Here is a 20,678-nt window from a genome sequence, read left to right as displayed (position 1 = left end):
TATTAAGTGTGCATGGATTTATTTGATCAGCTGCTACCATTCTTAGAATCATAGAATCACAGAATAGCCAGGTTGGAAGAGACCTCCAAGATCATCCAATCGAAGTGATCACCCAGCCCTAAGCCCTCAATTAGACCATGGCACTAAGTGCCTCATCCAGTCTTCTTTTGAATGTCTCCAGTGATGGTGACTCCACCACCTCCCTGGGCAGCCCATTCCAATGGACAATCACCCTCTCTGTGAAGAACTTCCTCCTAACATCCAGCCTATACCTCCCCTGGCACAGCTTGAGACTGTGTCCCCTCATTCTGCTGCTGGCTGCTTCAGAGAAGAGACCAACCCCCACCTGGCTACAACCTCCCTTCAGGTAGTTGTAGACAGCAATGAGGTCACTGCTGAGCCTCCTCTTCTCCAGGCTAAACACCCCCAGCTCCCTCAGCCTCTCCTCACAGGGTCTGTGTTCCAGGCCCCTCACCAGCTTCCTTGCCCTTCTCTGGACACGTTGCCGTACCTCAACATCTCTCTTGAATTGAGGAGCCCAGAACTGGACACAGGACTCAAGGTGTGGCCTGACCAGTGCTGAGTACAGGGGAAGAATAACCTCCCTTGTCCTGCTGGCTACACTATTCCTGATACAGGCCAGGATGCCACTGGCTTTCCTGGCTGCCTGGGCACACTGCTGGCTCATGTTCAGCCGACTACTGACCAGCACCCCCAGGTCCCTCTCTGTCTGGCTGATCTCCAGCCACTCTGTCCCCAGCATGGGGTTCTTGTGGCCAAAGTGCAAAACCCTGCACTTAGCCTTGTTAAATCTCATCCCATTGGCCTCTGCCCACCCATCCAGCCTGTCCAGGTCCCTCTTGTAACCATTCAGCCATTTCATTTTGCTTATCCATGTCCAAACAGAAGTGATGCAAAGTCTCTAACCTGTATGGTTAGAAGAGCTGCTCCCTGACAACCTTTATTTGAAGTTCCCCAGCACTCCAAATGGAGAGTGATCTGCTCTTCCCGATTGACATACAGCTTAGGTACTGTGTCCAATATTTCACTATTAAGAGCAACATGCTGAGATTCCCAGAGAGCTGCAGTCCTGAAAAGCATTTATTAATAAAGTTACAAAAATCTTTGCCAAAACCAGTAATGCTAAAATTTTATAAGCAAGAGATGAGATTTCAATTTAATGTGCTTTTACAAAGACTTGTGACACTTGCCTAGAAAACAAAGAAGGTTACTAAATGGAGTTAAAACTTCAAAGTAATAAAGAAATAGGTTCATAAGAACAAAACTACTTAAGTCCACATGAGTTCCCTTAATTACTCTCTATGACAACTTCAAAAGGAAAATAAATAGATCACTCTCTGGAGGAAATAAAATTTTCCACCAGACGAAAAGAAGTTGGACAAGAAGGGGCAACTCAGTCCACAAAACAAAGCCCACCTAAAATTGATGCTGAAATGGTTTAGACACATTCTCTCTTGGGCTTAGCAAGTTGTGTTCTGATTTATAATATTGTTCTTTAACAACTACATTGTGTGAGAACAGCTATAGATTCATCAGCTGATTGAAAATAACTCAGCTGGATTCTCCTATTAGGAATATTTAAGTCAGAAAGTCTCTTTCATTCACAAGGCTAGTAGTCCAGAAATCAAATTTCCCTCTTGAGGGTTGCAGTGCTTGCTATAGTAGTTTAGCCTAGGCTAAAGAGGTTGTATTTCAAGAAGCATGCCAAATGAAACTAGATGCTCTCTGATGCAATTTCAGTTATTAGATAAGGCTTGTATAAGTCTCATCTTACCTAAAGGAGCGGAATAATAACATTATAGCCAATATGAAGGGGAAAAAAAAAGGGACAAGAAGCAGAAGTCAAGTACTGACAGTCTTGTGCTAACACCACAAAAAAGGATGCTCTAAAGGGTACCTGAAGACATGCTAGACACTTAGTGAGGCAGAAGGAGAAGTTGTGTCTTACTTGGCATGTCGCTGCAAGATGTTAAGGTCGGTGCGCATGAGCTGAATTGCTTCTTTCTGACTTACTAGGCTGGCAGAAGAAATAACTGGCACAGGAGCTTTCACTGTCTGGAGTGGAAGAGGGGGCTTGGGAGTATCAAACTTCAAATTATTCATTATCCTCTCTTTGGCTAGAAAAGAAAGCACCAGCAAGTTTTGTCAACAGGAAAAGCTTATGAGAAACTGAGCAAAAACTTCATTTTTTGGCACAAAATGTTTTTAGCAGCAGACAAATATTTCAGAGGATTCTTCCCTTTTATATTTTATATACATATAATATATATTAAAAATATATATATATATATCACTTAAACTAAAGTCAGTAAAAATAAAGATTTATTTCGCAGAGATAATTTCATGACCAGCTCCAGTATGCAAACATTAGGATCCAAGGCTCCACTGCCTTCTTTGTTCCCCCAGTCACTCCCTTTCCAACTTCGTAGCATCCCATTTATTCCCCTTAGCTGACATAGGCTCCTAGACCCTGTCTAAGTCAAATTCATCTTCCCCACAATTCATTCTTACCTCTAGTTGAAACAGCTCCAATTCCTCCCCAAAGCACAGCCTCATCCTATGTCAGCCCCCTTCCTGCTGATTCACATTCACTTCCTTTGCCCAAAGAGTGCCAACTGACCTATGAAACTATTCCACCTTCTTTATATTCCCTCTTTTATCTTCCTCTTTATTAACAAGTACCCAAAAAAAATAAAATCTCACCTTATCTTTAATACACCTGACTGTTATGCCCTTCTCAACTAGAACACCATGTCATGAACCTTTCACCACACCGCAGTTCCAGGGAAATGCATTGGGAGCAACACCAGAAAGAACCCAATAGAGACAACCTTTATGTTTTCAGTTACAGTGGGTTTTGCCTATGCTTGCGGATGTATCTATCTAAACTTTTGGAAAATTCAGTCTCCTTGGAATATGCTCTATGCAGAGGAACCTTCAGGGATCTCATCCACAAAGCACATGACCTGCTGTTCTGTGATGTGGCAAACCTGAAGCCAAACACATGGATGCTAGCCTTTCACATGAGCATCTTAGTGAAAACACCATGAAAATTTTGTGTGTGGGGATGTAGCAATAGGACAAGGGTAATGGCTTTACACTGAAAGAGAACAGGCTTAGAGTAGATGCAAGGAAAACATTCTTGGGGTGGTGAGACACTGGAACAGCCTGCCCAGAGAAGGCCAGGTTGGATGGGGCTTTGGGCAAGCTGGTCTAGTAGGAGGTGTCCCTGCCCACAGAAGTAGATGGTCTTTATGGTCCCCTTCCAAGCCAAACTATTCTGTGATTCTATGAAAATACTATACCCATATAAAACAAACTGTATTAACATCTTTATTCACAGGCATCACTGTTTCTAAAGAAATCAGAACATGATAAACTCTTTCTGGCCTACTTTCATTAACGATATCATTATCTCTTACCTGATAAGCGGTTGGTGAAATCTGTTTGCCCTGCAGAAATACAGGTGCTATGTGACTCAAGCTGAACCTGCAGCCAAAGGTTTAGAGCTTCCTGAAACTCATGGTGTACAAGTTCAACATTGACATACTCCATCCACAAATCCTAAAGCACAAAAGAATTGCATTATCATTTCCACTTTGGTCAGTACCATACACTGTGCCTCTATTCCGGTAGATGGAGAACTGAAATAAAACCCTGGGGTTTTAAGTCATGGGAAAAATTACTACTAGAGAAAAAAATCCAACCATATGCTGAAGAAAAAAGCTGCATAAATTTTTATCACATATACAGACAAGCCACTCAAAATTATTTGTGACACTTAAAGAAAAAATCTGAGAAGAACACACTGCATGATTTCCAACAAATCAAAGAGAAAGGGTGCAGATTATTAAAACTTTTTTCCTAATAAACAAGACAGACATTATGGCATCATTAGCCACATAATCAAGCTAAGGCAGGCTGCATTTCCAGTGGTCCCATACACTGGGGGACACAAACAAGAAAACAAAGCAAGCAGGAGAAAATGTCTTTCCAAAATCTCCCCTCTCACAGGTTTTTAAATTATGTTAATATTTCAGGCTTAGTGGACAGAAAAATATACATTTCCCACTACCTTATATTTGAACCTGACATATTACAGACTACCAATATGAACAGATCTCAGCTTCCAGTCTTGTCACTTTAAGTTCTAACTTCAATAATTCTCTAAAACTACCTTTAAACATAAAAAGAATTACAGAACAGCACAGAATAAGGGTCTGTGTTCTCATCAAGACATGCAAGAAACCTAATAGTGGGTCTTTACTCAAACACAAGTTTGGGTATCACCATATTTTTAGGAAAAAAAGAGCTGTGAAAGTAGTGTATACACACTATACACATATTAAGACCAGTGACATCAAGAATCTCACTAATTCAGAGGACCCGTTTTATCAAGTGACATGAATTTTGGATCCTAGATTGCCAGATAGCCAAATCAGGACTTCACCTGTTGATTCTGCATGACTTTAGCAAGTCTATGTGCATCATACTGCTTTGGTAAAGAAGGAATGTATGTGTCTCCTTTCTGGAAACTCTCTTCTTCCAGCCATAAAACAAACACATTGCAAAGCCTGAAAATGAAAAAAAACAAAAAAAGGAAGAAAATTAAATCAATGCCTCCTTTAATATACGCATAACGTGTATTATCTATCAGTGTCATTCTAAGGCTTAGAGTTAAGGCAATAAACAGTGCTACAAGGTGACACAGCTCAAAAGGCAGATGTTTGAGATGCTTTGTAACTAGTTTACTAAGTGTCAGTTCAAAGACCAGCAGTGGAAACAATCTCTTTAGAAAAATATGAAAGGCAATTACAAAAAGTAATAGGACAAATTTTGAAAAGGAAAACATTTGTCAATTAGCACATGACCCATGTCTGGAATAGTCTCTTATGTCAGGTAACCCTCATCCATAACCACATTCAAAAGACCAAAGGACCAAAAGATCAAAAGACATTTAAGATTTCTTTTCAAAGTCCAATTTGCTGCTACTTTATTCTCATTTCCTCCTCTGCTAGCACTACTTTAAAAGAAATATTATCTTTCTTCAACTGGCATCATTCTATAATGATACTATTTAGCTAACATGGAAGAACTAGAATGCCATCAAATCTTCACACTGTAGTATTTAATATCACTAGGAAATTTCTATTTTATGTATCAGTGTCATCACTGAAAACATTGAAGTTGTTTAGTTCCATGAACTCTTACCAGTACTTCCCCCCCTTTCTAGATGGCCATTAAACTTCCTGATTTACTTGGCTGTGCAACAGTGTGGTTTTACATTGGAGTGGGAAATTCCTCTGAATGAAAAGCTGAAAGCATTTATTGTTACACTCATGGCACATTTATGCATTATTTTTCAAAAATGAGTGGTGGTGAATGAAGTTAAACCCAGCTGGTAGTTTGTCACAAGTGGTGTTCCCCAGGGCTCACTACTGGGGCCAGTTCTATTTAACATCTTTATTGATGACCACAACAAGGGGATCAAGTGCCCCCTCACTAAGTTTGCAGATGACACCAAGATGGGTAGAAATGTTGATGGGCTGGAGACAAGAAAGTCTCTGCAAAGGGATACGAACAGGCTGGATTGATAAATTGAGGCCAACGGTATGACATTTAACAAGGCCAAGTGCTCAGTCCAGCACTTTGGTCACAACAACCCCGTGCAATAATACAGGCTTCGAGCTGAGTGGCTGGAAATTTGCTTAGCAGAAATGGATCTGGGTACTGGTCAACAGCCAGCTGAACATGAGCCAGCAGTATGCTCAGGTAGCCAGGAAGGCCAACAGCATCCTGACCTGTATCAACAAAAGCATGGCCAGGAGGATCAGGGAAGTGATCATGGCCCTGTACTTAGCACTGGTGAGGCCACATCTTGAGTACTGCGTTCAGTTTTGGGCCACTCAATACTGGAAGGGCATTGGGGTGGTGGAGTAATGAGGTTAGTGAGGGTTCTTGAACTCAAGTCCTGAGAGAACCAGGTGAGTGCACTGGGGTTGTTCAGCCTGGAGAAAAGAAGGCTGAGGGGAGACCTCATCGCACTCTACAACTACCTGAAAGGAGGTTGTAGGGATGTGGCACCTGGCTTCTTCTCCCTGGTAACAAGTGATAGGACAAGAGGAATTGGACTTAAGTTGCACCAGGGGAGGTTTAGATTACATATTAGGATAAATTTCTTCACCAAAAGGATCATCAGGCATTGGAACAGGTTGCCCAGGGAAGTAGTAGAGTCACCTTCCCTGGAGGGGTTTAAAAGACATCTGGATGAGGTGCTTAGGACATGGTATAACAGTTGTGCACAGCCAGATGCTAGGTTATGGTTGGATTTGATAACATGACCTCCTTTGTTTGTTTGCATTGTACCTATTGATTGCTGGCCGAGGAGGAAGAACTTAAAAGAAGCTCAGATCTCGTATTGCCAAATCCTCTGAACAAGGGATTCTTTGCAAATAATCCTTTCACTAGTTTCTGGGAATATTCAGATACTTTAATACTGCAAACATCTAAGGTAGACTTCTCAGATAAACTCTCCATGTAACACGACAAAGTTGGGAACAGCACAATTAGTTTCAGTGTGCAAGAGGTATCCTGCTCTTGGAACTTACCATCCCTTACAAAAGGGAGCATTCATGAGCTGCATTCATCAGCTGAGGTACGGTGAGTGACCATCTCCTTAGTCTAGTCCAACACAAGGCAACAGTCTTGTGCTAAGGCTTTGGTTAGGCAGACACATCAGCTTCCAAAATGGCACAGAACAGATTTGGCACAGCTCAGCTTTAGTACCATAACTGCATAAACTGAGCTAATTAAAGCATGTGTTGATGACTCTAGTAAATCCCCTGATGAAGTAATCTTACTGAGACATGTATCTAGGCCTCAATCTATGGTACACAAAGTAGCATGTAACATTTATATGCTAATGATGTAAATACCAGTAGCAGATATATCTGAACAAGTGTTTTACCAGCATGGGGATACTATTACTTAAGAAACACAAAAGCTCTCCCCTAAGGGGAGCAGCATGTCTATCAGCAATGTTTCAGTAGCAAAATCAGCCCTCTCTCAAACAGAACAAGTTTTATCAACCGAGGAAGAGGCCTGACTATATCTGTGTACACAAGTTCCTGCAGTATGTTTAGGTGAGCCAAAAGTCACATCCTTTCACATGTCCTACCATTAAGACCATGCTTTGTACTGAGCAGGCTTTTTTTACCTGACAAGTTCCTTATGCAGTTCTGGTGAAGTCAGGTAATCTGGTGAGCAGTTCACCTTCTCTGGTGAGGTGTCTCTGTCCTCTGCAGGACTCTCTACTCTGAGTGCTTTACTGGCAGCATGGTGGAAGTCTGCTACCTCTATTAAGCGCTGCTTCATTTCATTTAGTAAGGTAGCATGAGCTGTACTCTGGAAAAAATATCTTCCAATACAGCCATCCACAGGTAATCTAAAAATGAACAAAAAAGCACAACAAAGCCTTGTTGCATGTGTAAAGCCAGCATCTCTGCAAATAAATTGACTCTTCAGATAAATTGCTGGTACCTGCTGCTTTCAGGTGCAGTCAGAGTAAAACACTCAATTTTACTGACAGTGGAAGGTAATTAGTACTTGCTAATCCATTAGAGCCCTTGTTATCCGACTCACCCATACTGTGGTCCTGGTCGGTGAAGGTAAAGGAGGAAGAATTTCTGCCAGATTAGTGGCATGAGAGGATGATCAGCAGGGGTGGCAAGAGCCTGGTGAGCCCAGCGGTAAATCATGAGCCTCTGAAGAGAAGGTACAATGGGCAGCTTCAGCTGAGTCTGTGCTTTCTGCAAAAACAACATTGTTAGACAAGTGCTTTGCTGCAGTTCCCTGTAACAAGCTATCACAGTTTAACTTAACAGATTAACACAGCACAAAAACCCAGCAGTAACTCAGCAGAAAACTTTGAAAACGTTCATCTGTTACAGGTCTTAGAGGAGAGCTGCTCAGGTAGTTGGACAGCTGTTAGAAAGCAGTGGTACACACTCAACACTTTAAAAAATAGAAAAATAAATTTTAAAAATTAAAAATTTTCAAAATTAAAAAAAAGTAATAGAAAAAAAAATAGCATGAAGGCTCCAATGCAAGCCTAACACAATCACAGAAAGATCTGAATTGGAAGGGACCTTAAAGACCATCTAGTTTCAACCCTCCTGCCATGGGCAGGGATATTTCTATCAAGTCAGGCTGCTCCAACCTGGCCTTCCATAATCCCACAAATGAGCCACTGCTTAATGGTTAGTTAATTGCTGCTCTTCCTCACAGAGGCAGAGGTTCCTGGTTAACTTCCATAAGACCAGTGTTGAGAACAAAGCTGCGATAGCGAAGCACACAGCAAGTTCCAGCCAGTACAAATAAGCCATGTGAGGACACAGGATCCTACAACATGCTACTTTTAGCATTTTTCAGACTACATTCCATACAGCCCTATTTAAAAATCTAAAAACATCACATGAAACTAATGTGAAGAAAGAATACAGAAGGAAATTATTTTTTTCTTTTTGCAAAAGCAGAACAAAGCCAAAGCAAAATATAAGCAGCAGGACTCTGCACTAGCAACATGGAACACTACTACATGGACCCACTAAATCAATCAAAAGCTCCAAGCCAATTTCCCATGGACTGTGTCTGACACAGAGGAACTGGAGGAAACTGGGCACAGAACATGCAAACCTATTTTCATGGAGCTTCTAGAATACTTTGAACTGAAACTTTTGAGCTGAAGGATGAGTGAAAAGTTATCCTTTAAGACTGGACAACTTTGGTTTGCACTTTCCTCAGTCCAGAATTTCTAACTGAATTTGGACAAAGAACCTAAAACATGCTGCAACGCAGCTTAAAGCACACCTGACTAAGGGCCTTGTTAAGGCAGTGACCTAAACAGTTGTGAAAGTCTTGGAAAATCATTCCAAAAACCAAACAAACACCAGACTTGTGCAAAATCCAGATCATTTCAGAAACTCTTTGAAATATAGACATTTTCCCACTTGTAAAATAAAAAATACCTGCACTCTCCATGCCAACAATATAGAAAAAAATCCAAAGATTGTGAAGCATTCAGATGACTGACAAAAATGTGTAGGAGAGCTCATTAGTAACTGATTTTTTCTAGAAATAATGCTGTACTGAAAAGCACATAGTTGCATGGTGGTTTACGTGTTCAAAAACAAAAGAAAATTTCACCCTGAGTCACCCTGCATCACCAAGGATGCAGATCAACAGATCTCTCACCTTCAAAGCCTGATCAGGAGTTGAAGCATTAATAACCAACTCTGCCTCCACGACCCTGCGAAGCTGTGAATCTTCTTCAAACATTGACTCCATATTTAACACCACCCACGAAAACCAGACCTGTACAACACATTAACCACAGATGAAGAAATGGCAGGAGTCAGACCAGGAAGTTTCCTGTTTTCTTACGAGAATTGTGCCTTTGCCAGATTCTCGTTACGAAGTTGCAAAAGCAGTATCATACCTCAACAAGAAAACTGAAAACCAGTTTTATCCTTATCTACATTCAAATTCCCCCTTTTTATCTTGTACAGCCTCGGAAAAGAAGAGGAAAACCAGGGACAACTGACAGAATTATCCAGAGTTCTGTAGGAAACAAGCTGCTCAAAACCAGTAAAATAAGATTGCCTTTCTCCCATCTGCACTACATGTCTCCAGTGTCCTGCAGGGTACTGAGTGTTTTCGGTTTTTGCCTTTTGCTCAAATTGGGAACTTGCTTACGGTGACAGAAAGCAACTAGTATTCAAAATATTTATCAGATAAAGACTGATCTAATAGACATGTCAGGGCTTACATATTCTCTCATTGAGAATCATAAAAGATTAAAAGAAATCTTATTAAATCCTGTTTTATGGATTCTTGAACACAGGTCAGGCACAATCTCTCTGTGAAATATCCATGTTTCCTTTAGTGTACCAAACTCAGTGTTCTCTTCACCTAAATCAGGATTTTATTTCAATAAAATTCAAACGCACGATGATAGAAAAATGAGGGGGGGGAAAAAAAACCACAAAACTTGCAAAAAGAGACACCTGTATATTGCTTATTGTGCTGGGGCACACCCATCCTGGGTGGGGCTGAGAAGAACCCAGCCCCAGGTGGACAAAAGAAATTTAATCTGGGGAGGTCTTGGCCCCTCCCCTGCTGGGAGAAGGTGGTCCCCTGACTCAGAGGTGGTCTATTCCACTTCCCCTTCCTGTCCAGCAAGCGTATAAAAGGGGGGATATCTTGCTGCTCGTCTCTTTTTCCTGCCTCGTCTGCTCGAGAGGACTTCCTGCTGCTGTTGCTGTCACTGTCTCCTGCACCGGACCACGTGGCTGGGGCCCTTTCTCTCTCTCTCAACTGAATCCACCGACATCCAGGGGAACACAAGGCCATCCAGGCTTGGTTTTGTATATTTTTCTTCCCATTTACCCTCATCCCTCACCTCTGTGAACCCCTCCCCCGTTACTGATATATATAGATAGATAGATAGATGTAAAAAATTAATTTTTTTTCCTTTCCCTTTTGTGAAAACAGAAAAAAATTTACTCCTCCTACTTCCAAACCGACTTCAGAATATTTCTTTCACGAATTTTTTTCTTTCCCTTTTCCCTACCCCTTTTCTTTTTTTTTCCTTTCTTCTCTCTCTCCACCCTGCTGAGAAAAAAGGGAGAGGGGCAGGGTGAGGAATTTGTATCTATTATCATTTGAGCTCCTAAACTTAGAGCTCAAACCACCACACTTATCCCAGGGTTGTTCATACAACATCATCATACCACTTACCTGAGAGGAATTGGCATTGCCCTCAACAAAGGAAGGCGTCACATTGCCTGCCACGATCCAGCTAACAAGTGAGGACAGCAGACCTTTGTCACAATGATAGCCCAAAGCATTCTGCACAGAAACAAAACCCATTTGTGTTTTTTTGTAAGCTGCCCAACAGATGATTTACAAGCTGCAGGTACGTCACTCTACCTTCATCCAGGTTCCCTTCTGTCTGACATTGCTACTTCCCAACCTTAGCTCAGCCAGCCACCACTGAAATGCCTGCTTGTACTGCATTTCTTTATTTTTTTTGTGAATAGATTCTGTTGCAGTGACAGTGTCTCTTGTTTCAGGACGGAAAGCTCTATTTTTCTTCTAAATACACTCCCAAGAATTTGAAATGTAAAAACCACAAACTAAAATACTATGACAGAACTCATGTAAATTAAACCTGTGTGCCAAATAGTTTTTAATTATTCTACTTGTAAAATATCAGACATTTCATTTATAATGACCTACTCAGAAACAAAACGGATAATTCCATTATCACTCCTCATCAGGACTGTTCTTGTTGCATTCAGGAAAACATATTCACATCAAAATTTAATGAGCAACACATGAACTGATCATATATTCAATAGTAACACAAATGCACCACACCTACTTACCTTGTGTTGTTGGTAAAGCAGCTTCTGCACACAGTCTTCTTGACTGTACTGAAAAGCAGCCTTACACAAGTCATCCAGCAAGAAAAGTGTTGCCCAATCCCTGTGCCACAGCTGCTGGCTGGTGAGGACCTGAACCCAGAACTCCAGTACTGCAGCTGGCCCCACTCCATTTGGCTGGTCACTTAGAAAAATGTGAGTCTACCAAATTAAAGGGTAAAATTATTCAAGAGATAGCAGCTTCAGTTAAAGCTTAAGAATTTACTGAAGAAGTTTTTAATTTAGCTTTAAATAATTTACAATGATGCTCTCCACTGCCTAAATAAAAACAGCTTCATCATTTCCCATCTCCAGATTTCTACAAATTCTACAGCATGGAAAGCTGAACATCTTGTGCAATCAGCAATACCCACACACAGAAGCAATAAGCAGGACCCCTGTGACCCTGCAGGCATAAATGTCACCTATTTATGAAGTGCAGCCTGTTCTTCCTGCAAGGGCACTTTCCAGAGTAGGTCTGTTTTCCTCCAGTCTTTACATTAGTTAGGGCCCTGGTTCCTGGGCTCTCTGCACTTAGAAGAAATATCACAGTTTCCTGACACAGGAACATTTTTTTCCTAACACAGCCATACACTAACAAAGCTTTCAAACATGAACATATCTGCTACTTTCCTCAACTAATAGAAGTGAAAAAGTAGTGCTGCGTATTACATTCTCTTCTTTAAGCATTTTTGACGTAGTATTAGAAAATGCATTTTCAAAATGTCTGGAAGGCACATACTGTTATGTTCAGTGTCACATGCATTGTTAGATTTCAGCAAGTTTAACAAGAAGTATTTCAGGAACCCAGATCCAACTGCTCTTGCTTGACGCAGGGTTACTCTGTGGCTGTAGAGCTGCCCAATTCAGTATTCCTTCTAACCTAAACAGTAAGTCAGTCAAATAAAGCTGACCTAGTTTTAACATTTGTTTTTTCAAATAATCTTCTTACCTGTATCATACTACTGAGCAGCTTAACATTTTCCCCATAGCTCACTCCTGTCAAGTGCTGTGTTACTTTTTGGGTAACCTGCTGGGTCATGCCTTGAGGGACTCCACTATCCAGGTGAAGGAACAGTTGGATATAAGATAAAAACCTAGGGATGTCAAGAAATGAAATTTATTCTAAAATTTATCCTACTGCATAACAAACAGAAAAAGTGTTTCTAGATAATTTGAAATAGCTCAACAGCACTGGTGACATTCATATACAAGAATTTTGAGTCACAACCATGCTTCAGATTTAAGTGCTCCATTCTAAACACGTCATAGACACCCTATGAGCAGTTCACACCAGAATGTAATTTAAGGCAGGTCATCAGAACAGAATACAGTTTCTGACTCATATCAGCACCAAAATCTAGCCCAGAAATTGTAAGGGAGCCTGCCAGGTGGTCTAAGTCAAAAGCACCCCAGCATCATTACTAACTGACCAGGACACACTCCCAGCTGTTGCTCAGCTTACCAGTAGGTACAGAGTTAAATTGCTTGTCCTCCTCACTTATCTAAAGATAACAGCTATGAGCAAATACAGCTGTCTGAAGACCACTTCTGTGGCACAGCAGCAGCATCAGGGACAACTGTACATGTGATGTCAGTAGGACACACTTCCACACCTATTTTCTCAATGAGTCACTGTCAAAAGTATCTAGGCACATAAACCAGATGTACTTTCCTATCATCTGCATCATTCTCAGTGGATGCAAAACCCAGAATGAAGCCAGATAAATTTCACAGTTTAGATCAACTTTGATTGTTCTTTGTCAAGAAATGTATCAGGAACATATAACGCTTACTGTTCATTCTTCAGGAGGTAATACTGGCAAGAATAAAATAAGGGTAAAATTTTATCCAGCACATGGACTACTGTTCTCAGATATCTGGACTTGATGAGCACACCCAAAAGAGGGATCCCTTCTCCACAGAACTTCTCAATGCTGTCAAAAAAAGGACACAACAATAAAGGAAAAAACACTGACTATCAGTAGAGAGACAAGATGCTGGAATTTTATTGTGGACTGAGATATAAAGACATTCCTACCATTTCATCTTTGACATCATAAGCAACTAAATTCACAGAGCTTTTAAATTCAGCCATAGAAGTCATTCCTGATAGATACAGTAAGAATTTCCTGCCCTTCTAGAGGTTTGTGTCCCATCTTCCAAAATAATCACTGGAGATGTGGGGGTCTTCATACACCAAGTTTCAATTAATCAATTTAAAACTCTGTGTTCTTGCCTAACTTTGCCAACAAGCCTCCCTCTTCAGGCAAAGGAAGTGCCTGTAGAGGGATTTTCATATTGTCTAATTTTAGTATCTCCTCAGGAGAGATGATGCTCTTAAAAAAAAAAAATTCCACTACTTATAGATGGAGCTCAGAGGTTTCTTCACAGTAAGTACTTAGATGGTTGAAGTTAGCTGAGGTCAGTCCTATCTTACTGTCCAGGAATCTCTTTCGGTACATTGCTCTATATGAGGTTTTGCTAACAGAAGAAGGTTGCATATTAGAAAAAGATGTAAAATATTAAGGCTATCTCCACTCTGAGATCAGGAAAATGAAATATTGTGTTAAGTCAACAGCACACAGTGCAGAGTTCTGTTTCTACTGCTCATGAACATCACTGCCCTTGAGCTTTTGCACGTGATAAGGATCTTCTTCACGAGGCCAGAATATTCAGGGTGGGTATGGAAGGGAAGGAACAAAACACAGAAGAGGTTCCTTTTTTCATTGCACAGTTCCACTCTCAAACCAGAACACCTTCATATCAGTCTCAAATTACTTCAGTGCTTTGAAGAAACATCTATGTATCTATGGCATCAAATAATGGCTGGTAGAAGCCAAGAATTTCTCTTTTGGGAGTAAAGCAACATTATATGCAGAACAGTTAGTCAAAATTCTGAATATGAGTAAGAGAAAATTAAGGACATCAAGATTCAAGGAAAATAAACCTATACTTGGCTCAGTATCTTAATCAACAAGTACATTTGATTATGTCCAAGAACATTATTTACCTACAAACCATCTGAAAGAACTGGAGAAAAAATATGGTATAACACAGTCTGGGCTATTAGGTTCATTATCATGGCTATAAAGCTAACTATTTATCATTACCAGCATGAAGAATTTTTCTCTCCCCCACTATTTTCTGGATGCTCTCTGTAGCTCTGATGAAAAAAAATCACCTGTACAACATTAATCCTTTCAGTGTGCATGGTTAAAACATACTCTTGTTCATAGCAATAGTGCTAACCCCTCCATTTCAATACTATTACTTATTACTATTTTGACCCTAACATGCAGAAGGCAAAAAAATAGAATTATCAAAAACCATGGAAACCACACACTGCTTGAAACTGCAGTCTGAAAGACTGCTCAATCGCTTGCACCAGAAGTAATTTATTCTTTCAATATGTATAGAGACATAAATAGCCCTCAGTTCACGATTAAATGGGCTGCTCAGTCACTGGGGCCTTCCACCCAAGGCAAACATCAGAGAGCATAGCAAAAGGCACACAAACAGGATGATAGAGTACTGGAACAGCTGTCTAGAGAGACTCAGAGCAGCTAAAGCTCTACCTTGAACTAATGCTCTTTCATGGACTCTACATACAGAGCAATTAATTATTTGCTCGTATGACTGTGTAGCATTGTTAAGCATTGTCGTTGCTTGGTATATAGGAAATGCTAACTCACAAATAGCACACACACCCCACTGAACTGCAAGGGGTAATTACCCTCACGTTTAATTCCTAGACAAATCTGTCCAAAGCCACCAGAGTGGAGAGTTGCAGGGTGCTCCAAATCCTCCGAAGATATTACAAAACTGTCTGGACACAAACCTAGAAAAACTACTCTAGCTGACCCTGCTTTAGCAGGGGGGAGTTGGCCTAGAGGTCCCTTCAAAGTTCTACCATTCTGTGATTCTGTGACTTACCTGTGACCTACTGTGGTCATTGCCAGTGCCAGATAACAGCCAATAGGGATGCTTGTTTTAACAGCCTTCAGAAGGGGATGAAGCGTGACTGACTCTGTCATATCGAGCACGCTGTCAGACACAGGGACTGCAGGCCAGCCCTGCTGCATGCCTCGGTCATTTCTGTGCAGCTTTAACCTCAGAATCAAGCTCCATGCCCACTGATTAAAGGAAGTCTCTGGTGTTTCACCGTATCGAACAATGCTGGCTAAGTAGGAGACCTGCAACAACGCAGCAGAACAGGAATGAGGGGAAGCACAGCTATACTGCAGCATATATGGCACTAGTCTAGGACTTGGATCAGCGTGGATGAATTTCCTTTATCACAACACTCTGACATGAGATCAGGGCAGTTGTTTTTCTTTAGGCACACTATGTAGCACCACCAGTTCAATTTATCTGAAAACTCGGTTTCTGTAGCTTTGATTTCCACCACTTCTTTCATCTCACTCATTTGCTTTAGGTAAAGCCTATCCACATATACTTCATAGTTGATGTTTTCAAAACTAGGTATTGGTATCATATTAAATTTTGGTTTTACTATTTAAAAATAGTGGGGGTTCAAGAACCTAAGCATTATCTTCTCTCAAATTTCAATCACAAGATCATGCCATTCCAGACGTATTCACCAACACAACTGGCAACCAAGGCTGAAATAGGCTTAAAAAGAGAACTCATCAGCTGGCACAAGACAACAGATCATGATTAGGTGGTGCAGACAAGCAAATCAGAACAGGGCAGAGACAATAAGGGACATTCAAAGAGTGGGAAGAAAAGACCGGGGAAAAAGTGCAGGGCAGGAGAACACATCATACAAGAAATACTGTGAAGACAAAGCATAACACAATACTAAAAGCTCTAAATAAATAAGTAGAAACATCTTGGATTCAATATTAAAAAAAAAAAACACACCAAAACACCGAGGAACACCCCGAACAGGACGTATAACCTTGATCTTATTATCCTTCCACTCCCATTCTATCCCTTGGAACCATACCTTCCTCAGTCACCAGTGTGCTGGAAAGATCAATGTAATAAATGTTGGTAAGGTGTTCAGGTAACACAGCACTGAGCACTAATGACAAGCTTCTAAAACTGAATTTTTGAACAAGACTAAGAGCTGGAGAAACAAGAAGGGTGTCTCTTAAGTTCACCAGTAAGTAGTCTTTCATTAAACAAGTACTGGACAACTCCTGTTCAGTAAAGAAATTTTGCAAGAACAGTGTGCAATTACCCAACTACAGGCTGGAAAATAATGCAAACCTACAAGTGGGATAAGTTTAGAATTTCTATTTCCCCTACAGATTTTCAACAGAAGCCTAACAGTCCTTTCAAATACGTCTATACGCACAAAAACAGGCTGAGAGTTGGTCTGTTATGCAGTTGTAGTAGTATCAAGATAGCATAGCTTTCAAAAAGAGAAAGAAAACAACAGTTTTCCTATAATTATCAATAAGCTATTTCCTTTAATTCTGAAGAAGAAATACCTGTTTTATGCTTTCAGAAAGCAGCCCAGCATATGGTTTCTGGGAGAGATATTTCTGATAGGCTTCCAGGACCATCAATGCAATTTCAGAATGGACAGCTGGATCCAGATGAAGAGCATCCTGCTAAAACCAGAATCGTATCACAAAGTCTTGCCTCATTTATAAGGTCTCTACAACTGTATCATTCAGTTGCACTACATGGAAATAAACCTTAATTTGAACAGTCAGAAAGAGATTGTGTTGTAATACCAACGCAGTATCTTGGCCAGTTAAGAAAAATTTTGGCCCAACTTTGAAGAATAATGAGCTTACACTGGGCAACACAAAGCTCACCAGTAGATTGTTTCTGGAAAAAAAGTGCCCATAAGAATCCGACAGAGAGCCACGAGGACACATGGGGCTGTTTAGTCTGGAGAAGAGAAGACAGAGGGGATCTGATCAATGTCTATAAATATCTGAGGGGTGGATGTCAGGAGGAGGGGGCCAGGCTCTTTTCGGTGGTACACAGTTATAGGACAAGGAACAATGGGTTCAAACTAGAACATAGAAGATTTCAGCTCAACATGAGGAGAAACTTCTTTATAGTGAGGGTGACAGAGCACTGGAACAGGCTGCCCAGTGGGTTGTGGAGTCTCCTTCTCTAGAGACTTTCAAAACCCACTTGGATGTGTTCCTGTGCAGACTATCCTAGGTGATCCTGCTTTGGCAGGGGGGTTGGACCTGATGATCTCTTGAGGTCCCTTCCAACCTCTGATACTCTGTGATAATCATTTCTCATGTGCATTTGGAGGATTTACAGCTATTAATCCAAAGGCATTTTAAGTTACACAGAACAGAAACTGAAAACCCTGCCTCTGAAAACCAAAGCAAACACAAAAAATAGCACTTTTTTTTTTTTTTTTCAATCAAACCACAATAATGCCTCTGACCCCTTAAAGAACTATTTTTCTCCATATGAAATGGTACAGATATGACACTGGTATTGCACATCAAGGATCTCACAATTTTGCCTACTCTATACTTTTGTTGTCACATATCATCAAGAAACAGGGTAATCTTCACATACAAATATCAGCACAAAGAGTAGAGTTCAGCATGATTAAGTTCACAGATTACAACATTAAAATGGATCACTGAACACAGGCAACAGGATTTTTCCCCAAATCTACTTTTGCTTCTTTCTGGAAAAAAAAAAAAAAAAAAAAAAAAACACGCAACATTCTTACCCCTGATTGGAAACTGATCTGATGGAGCTCTTGCAGTAATCCATTCTATGGAATATATTCCAATCATTTAAACAAAAATTCAGGACTTGAAATTTTGATCATTAGTTTTCTTGCACTGTGAAAAATATACCTGGATAGCAGCTGCAAACTACAGCCACATCAGTCTCATGCAACACTTGTCAGAGGACTTGCTCTATTTCTGCAGCCAGAAATGTTTTTATCACATGAAAACTGTCCGGTCAGTTGCTTCCTCTTGTTTAGAGAGAGGAAACTCCTGCTGAAGTACATTTTTTTATCTCAGCTACAGCACTACAAGAAAGCAACACAAGCAAATCCTCAGGCAGAATTCTGCAGAATTGTAGTGAATCTCTCACCCTGTGCCATCACATGTTCAGCCATCCCATAAAAGCACGTAATTAAATGTTATAGTCCCAGGCTGAGTAACATTTTCACTGTTTAAAACTGACCAAGTTCAGGCCTCTGTTGTTAATACATACATGCTCACCGAACCCCCAGTTTAGCCCTTCCAAGATAACACAGGCTAGTTTGTTCTCCACTGTTGTTAGGCTGTAATTCAACAACCAGTCACGAATCACTGCTATCTCAGATGAAGAAGGCTTCCACAGGTACAACGGCAGTTCTTTAAACAAATATAAAGAAACCTTTGAAGGCAGAAAAAGGCTCATCAATACTTGGTATGGAACAGTAACCAATCAGAACAATTACGGCACTCTATCTTTAAGAATAATACAATCAAACGCGTTCATACCAAGCCGTATCGTAACATGGTCTGCACAGTCGCCAGTTTGAACTGGGCAATGCACACGACAGAGACGAGCACTTACCATCCCAACTTTCTCAATGGTCTCCCTAACTCGATCCAGCAATACAGAAATCATCTGTATATGGATGCTGGCAATTGATCCCAAAAGTTCTCGGCCAACTTTTGAAAATGTCTCTCTTGTAGAAAGACTAAGGTAGGACACCTAAGAAGAGAAGCAAAGAGAAGTTACTAGTTATGGCTGACCTTTACTGAGTGCAACAAAATATATTCTGGAAAATGAAAAACTAAATAGCTCTTGCAGATCCTGGGCAAAGATAATAAATACCAGTACCAAAACTGAAACTGGTTGAAGGAATTGATTTAGGGACCAGAACCCCAGACACTGTCTTACCAATAGAAGGAGATGCTTTAACCCTGATGGGTGGCAAACCCTGGGAACAGAGTGCAGCTAGAAGGAAAACACAGACAGGTCGGCTCCCTAGAGGCCACTGTGACCTACGGGAGTTATGCAGGGACCTGACAACAAGAACAAAGCAAAACTTAGGACAGAATTATGGAGCCCCCTTATCTCTTGCTTGACGGTTGCTTAAGCCTTGGAAAAAATATATGCGTTTGTGTGATACTTTCTCTCTGTAGCCAATCATGAATTTACAACTGCAGTATGGACATACCAATGACCAATTACAAGCTGCCTTCTGATGTTATGTTAAACTATCTAAAGAAAAAGCTTTGTACAATAAATGGACACTTGGCTTGCATCAGGCCGCGTCCCATCTCTCAATCACAGCAACTGGTTGCCCTAGAAGATTAGGAAACTATGTCACAGCACCAAAAACAAAAGTCTGAAGTTACACATAGGAGCAACACTACCATCCAACTACAAGTAAATTAAATAAAATCTACACACCACAACAGAAAAAGAGTAACACAGAAGGAACTTCAGAGGTACAAGTTAGATGTGTTTAAGAAAAATAAAGCAAAATGAAGATACTTTGTATATTTCATTCTGACTTGGTCTACCCAAGAGCTGTTCTGTCTCCCAGAAAAACATGCAGTTCACAATTTTTTGATTCAGCACTACATTATAAACCTCAGAAGCAGCACTCCCTTAGTCCCATGGCAGAACAAACTTCAGAAGCCATAGTTGTTTCACACCTTCCACTGCTATGAAGAGCGCAAATTCATTTTTTTTCCAGAATGGACCAGTCATTTTACTCACTTCATATATCTCCAGAACAATGATTTTTATAAAATCCTCATCAACATCAGCCCGTTTTGTTTGTGCCATCTGAGCAAATGTAGTAAGCAGACAGATTTCTTCTGAGCAGTTCATTGATTTGAGATACTTTTCAAAATTTTCAAGATGCTCTGGGTCTAGGAAAAAAAAAATCACATAAAAAGAAGTATGGTAAAAGAAGTGTTAGAGAACGTATGTCATGAATATTTATATCTTTATTGACATTCCAGTTCCAGAGAAGGAATCCATGACAAAGGATTTATAATCTCCAGGTTAGTATCCTCTCTTCAGAAGAGGCTGGTATCAGCTGCTTTAAAGTAAGGTGCAAGAAACACCATAAGTGAGTGAGTCCTTACAATTCTGCAAACATGCTAGTAATTCATAATGAAAGGTAAAATTGCTTGAAGACCAGCTGGGACTCTCTTTTTAACATACTTTTAAGTATGTAATGTCAACCATCCACAG

At 40.5% G+C, this 20,678-nt stretch overlaps 1 protein-coding gene across 1 annotated transcript in view; it reads right to left on the bottom strand.

Moving 5' to 3' along the window:
• The window catches only part of EPG5 (ectopic P-granules 5 autophagy tethering factor), a 67,105-nt gene that overhangs the window by 26,350 nt on the left and 20,077 nt on the right, over window positions 1-20,678 (bottom strand). The window contains exons 12-27 of the mRNA XM_054397245.1: window positions 20,196-20,350; window positions 19,038-19,178; window positions 18,690-18,854; window positions 16,967-17,086; window positions 15,441-15,700; window positions 13,301-13,441; window positions 12,457-12,601; window positions 11,469-11,666; window positions 10,819-10,929; window positions 9,274-9,393; window positions 7,663-7,829; window positions 7,238-7,465; window positions 4,472-4,595; window positions 3,444-3,585; window positions 1,970-2,138; window positions 928-1,090 (exon numbers count right to left, since the gene is read on the bottom strand). Of these exons, the coding sequence (XP_054253220.1) occupies window positions 928-1,090; window positions 1,970-2,138; window positions 3,444-3,585; window positions 4,472-4,595; window positions 7,238-7,465; window positions 7,663-7,829; window positions 9,274-9,393; window positions 10,819-10,929; window positions 11,469-11,666; window positions 12,457-12,601; window positions 13,301-13,441; window positions 15,441-15,700; window positions 16,967-17,086; window positions 18,690-18,854; window positions 19,038-19,178; window positions 20,196-20,350 (2,549 nt within the window). The remainder of the gene's footprint in view (window positions 1-927; window positions 1,091-1,969; window positions 2,139-3,443; window positions 3,586-4,471; window positions 4,596-7,237; window positions 7,466-7,662; window positions 7,830-9,273; window positions 9,394-10,818; window positions 10,930-11,468; window positions 11,667-12,456; window positions 12,602-13,300; window positions 13,442-15,440; window positions 15,701-16,966; window positions 17,087-18,689; window positions 18,855-19,037; window positions 19,179-20,195; window positions 20,351-20,678) is intronic.

The sequence above is a fragment of the Indicator indicator genome, chromosome Z, assembly GCF_027791375.1.
Source record: "Indicator indicator isolate 239-I01 chromosome Z, UM_Iind_1.1, whole genome shotgun sequence".
Taxonomy (NCBI): domain Eukaryota; kingdom Metazoa; phylum Chordata; class Aves; order Piciformes; family Indicatoridae; genus Indicator; species Indicator indicator.
The sequence above is the reverse complement of the archived record's forward strand: the minus strand, read 5'-3'. Positions and strand labels throughout refer to the sequence as shown.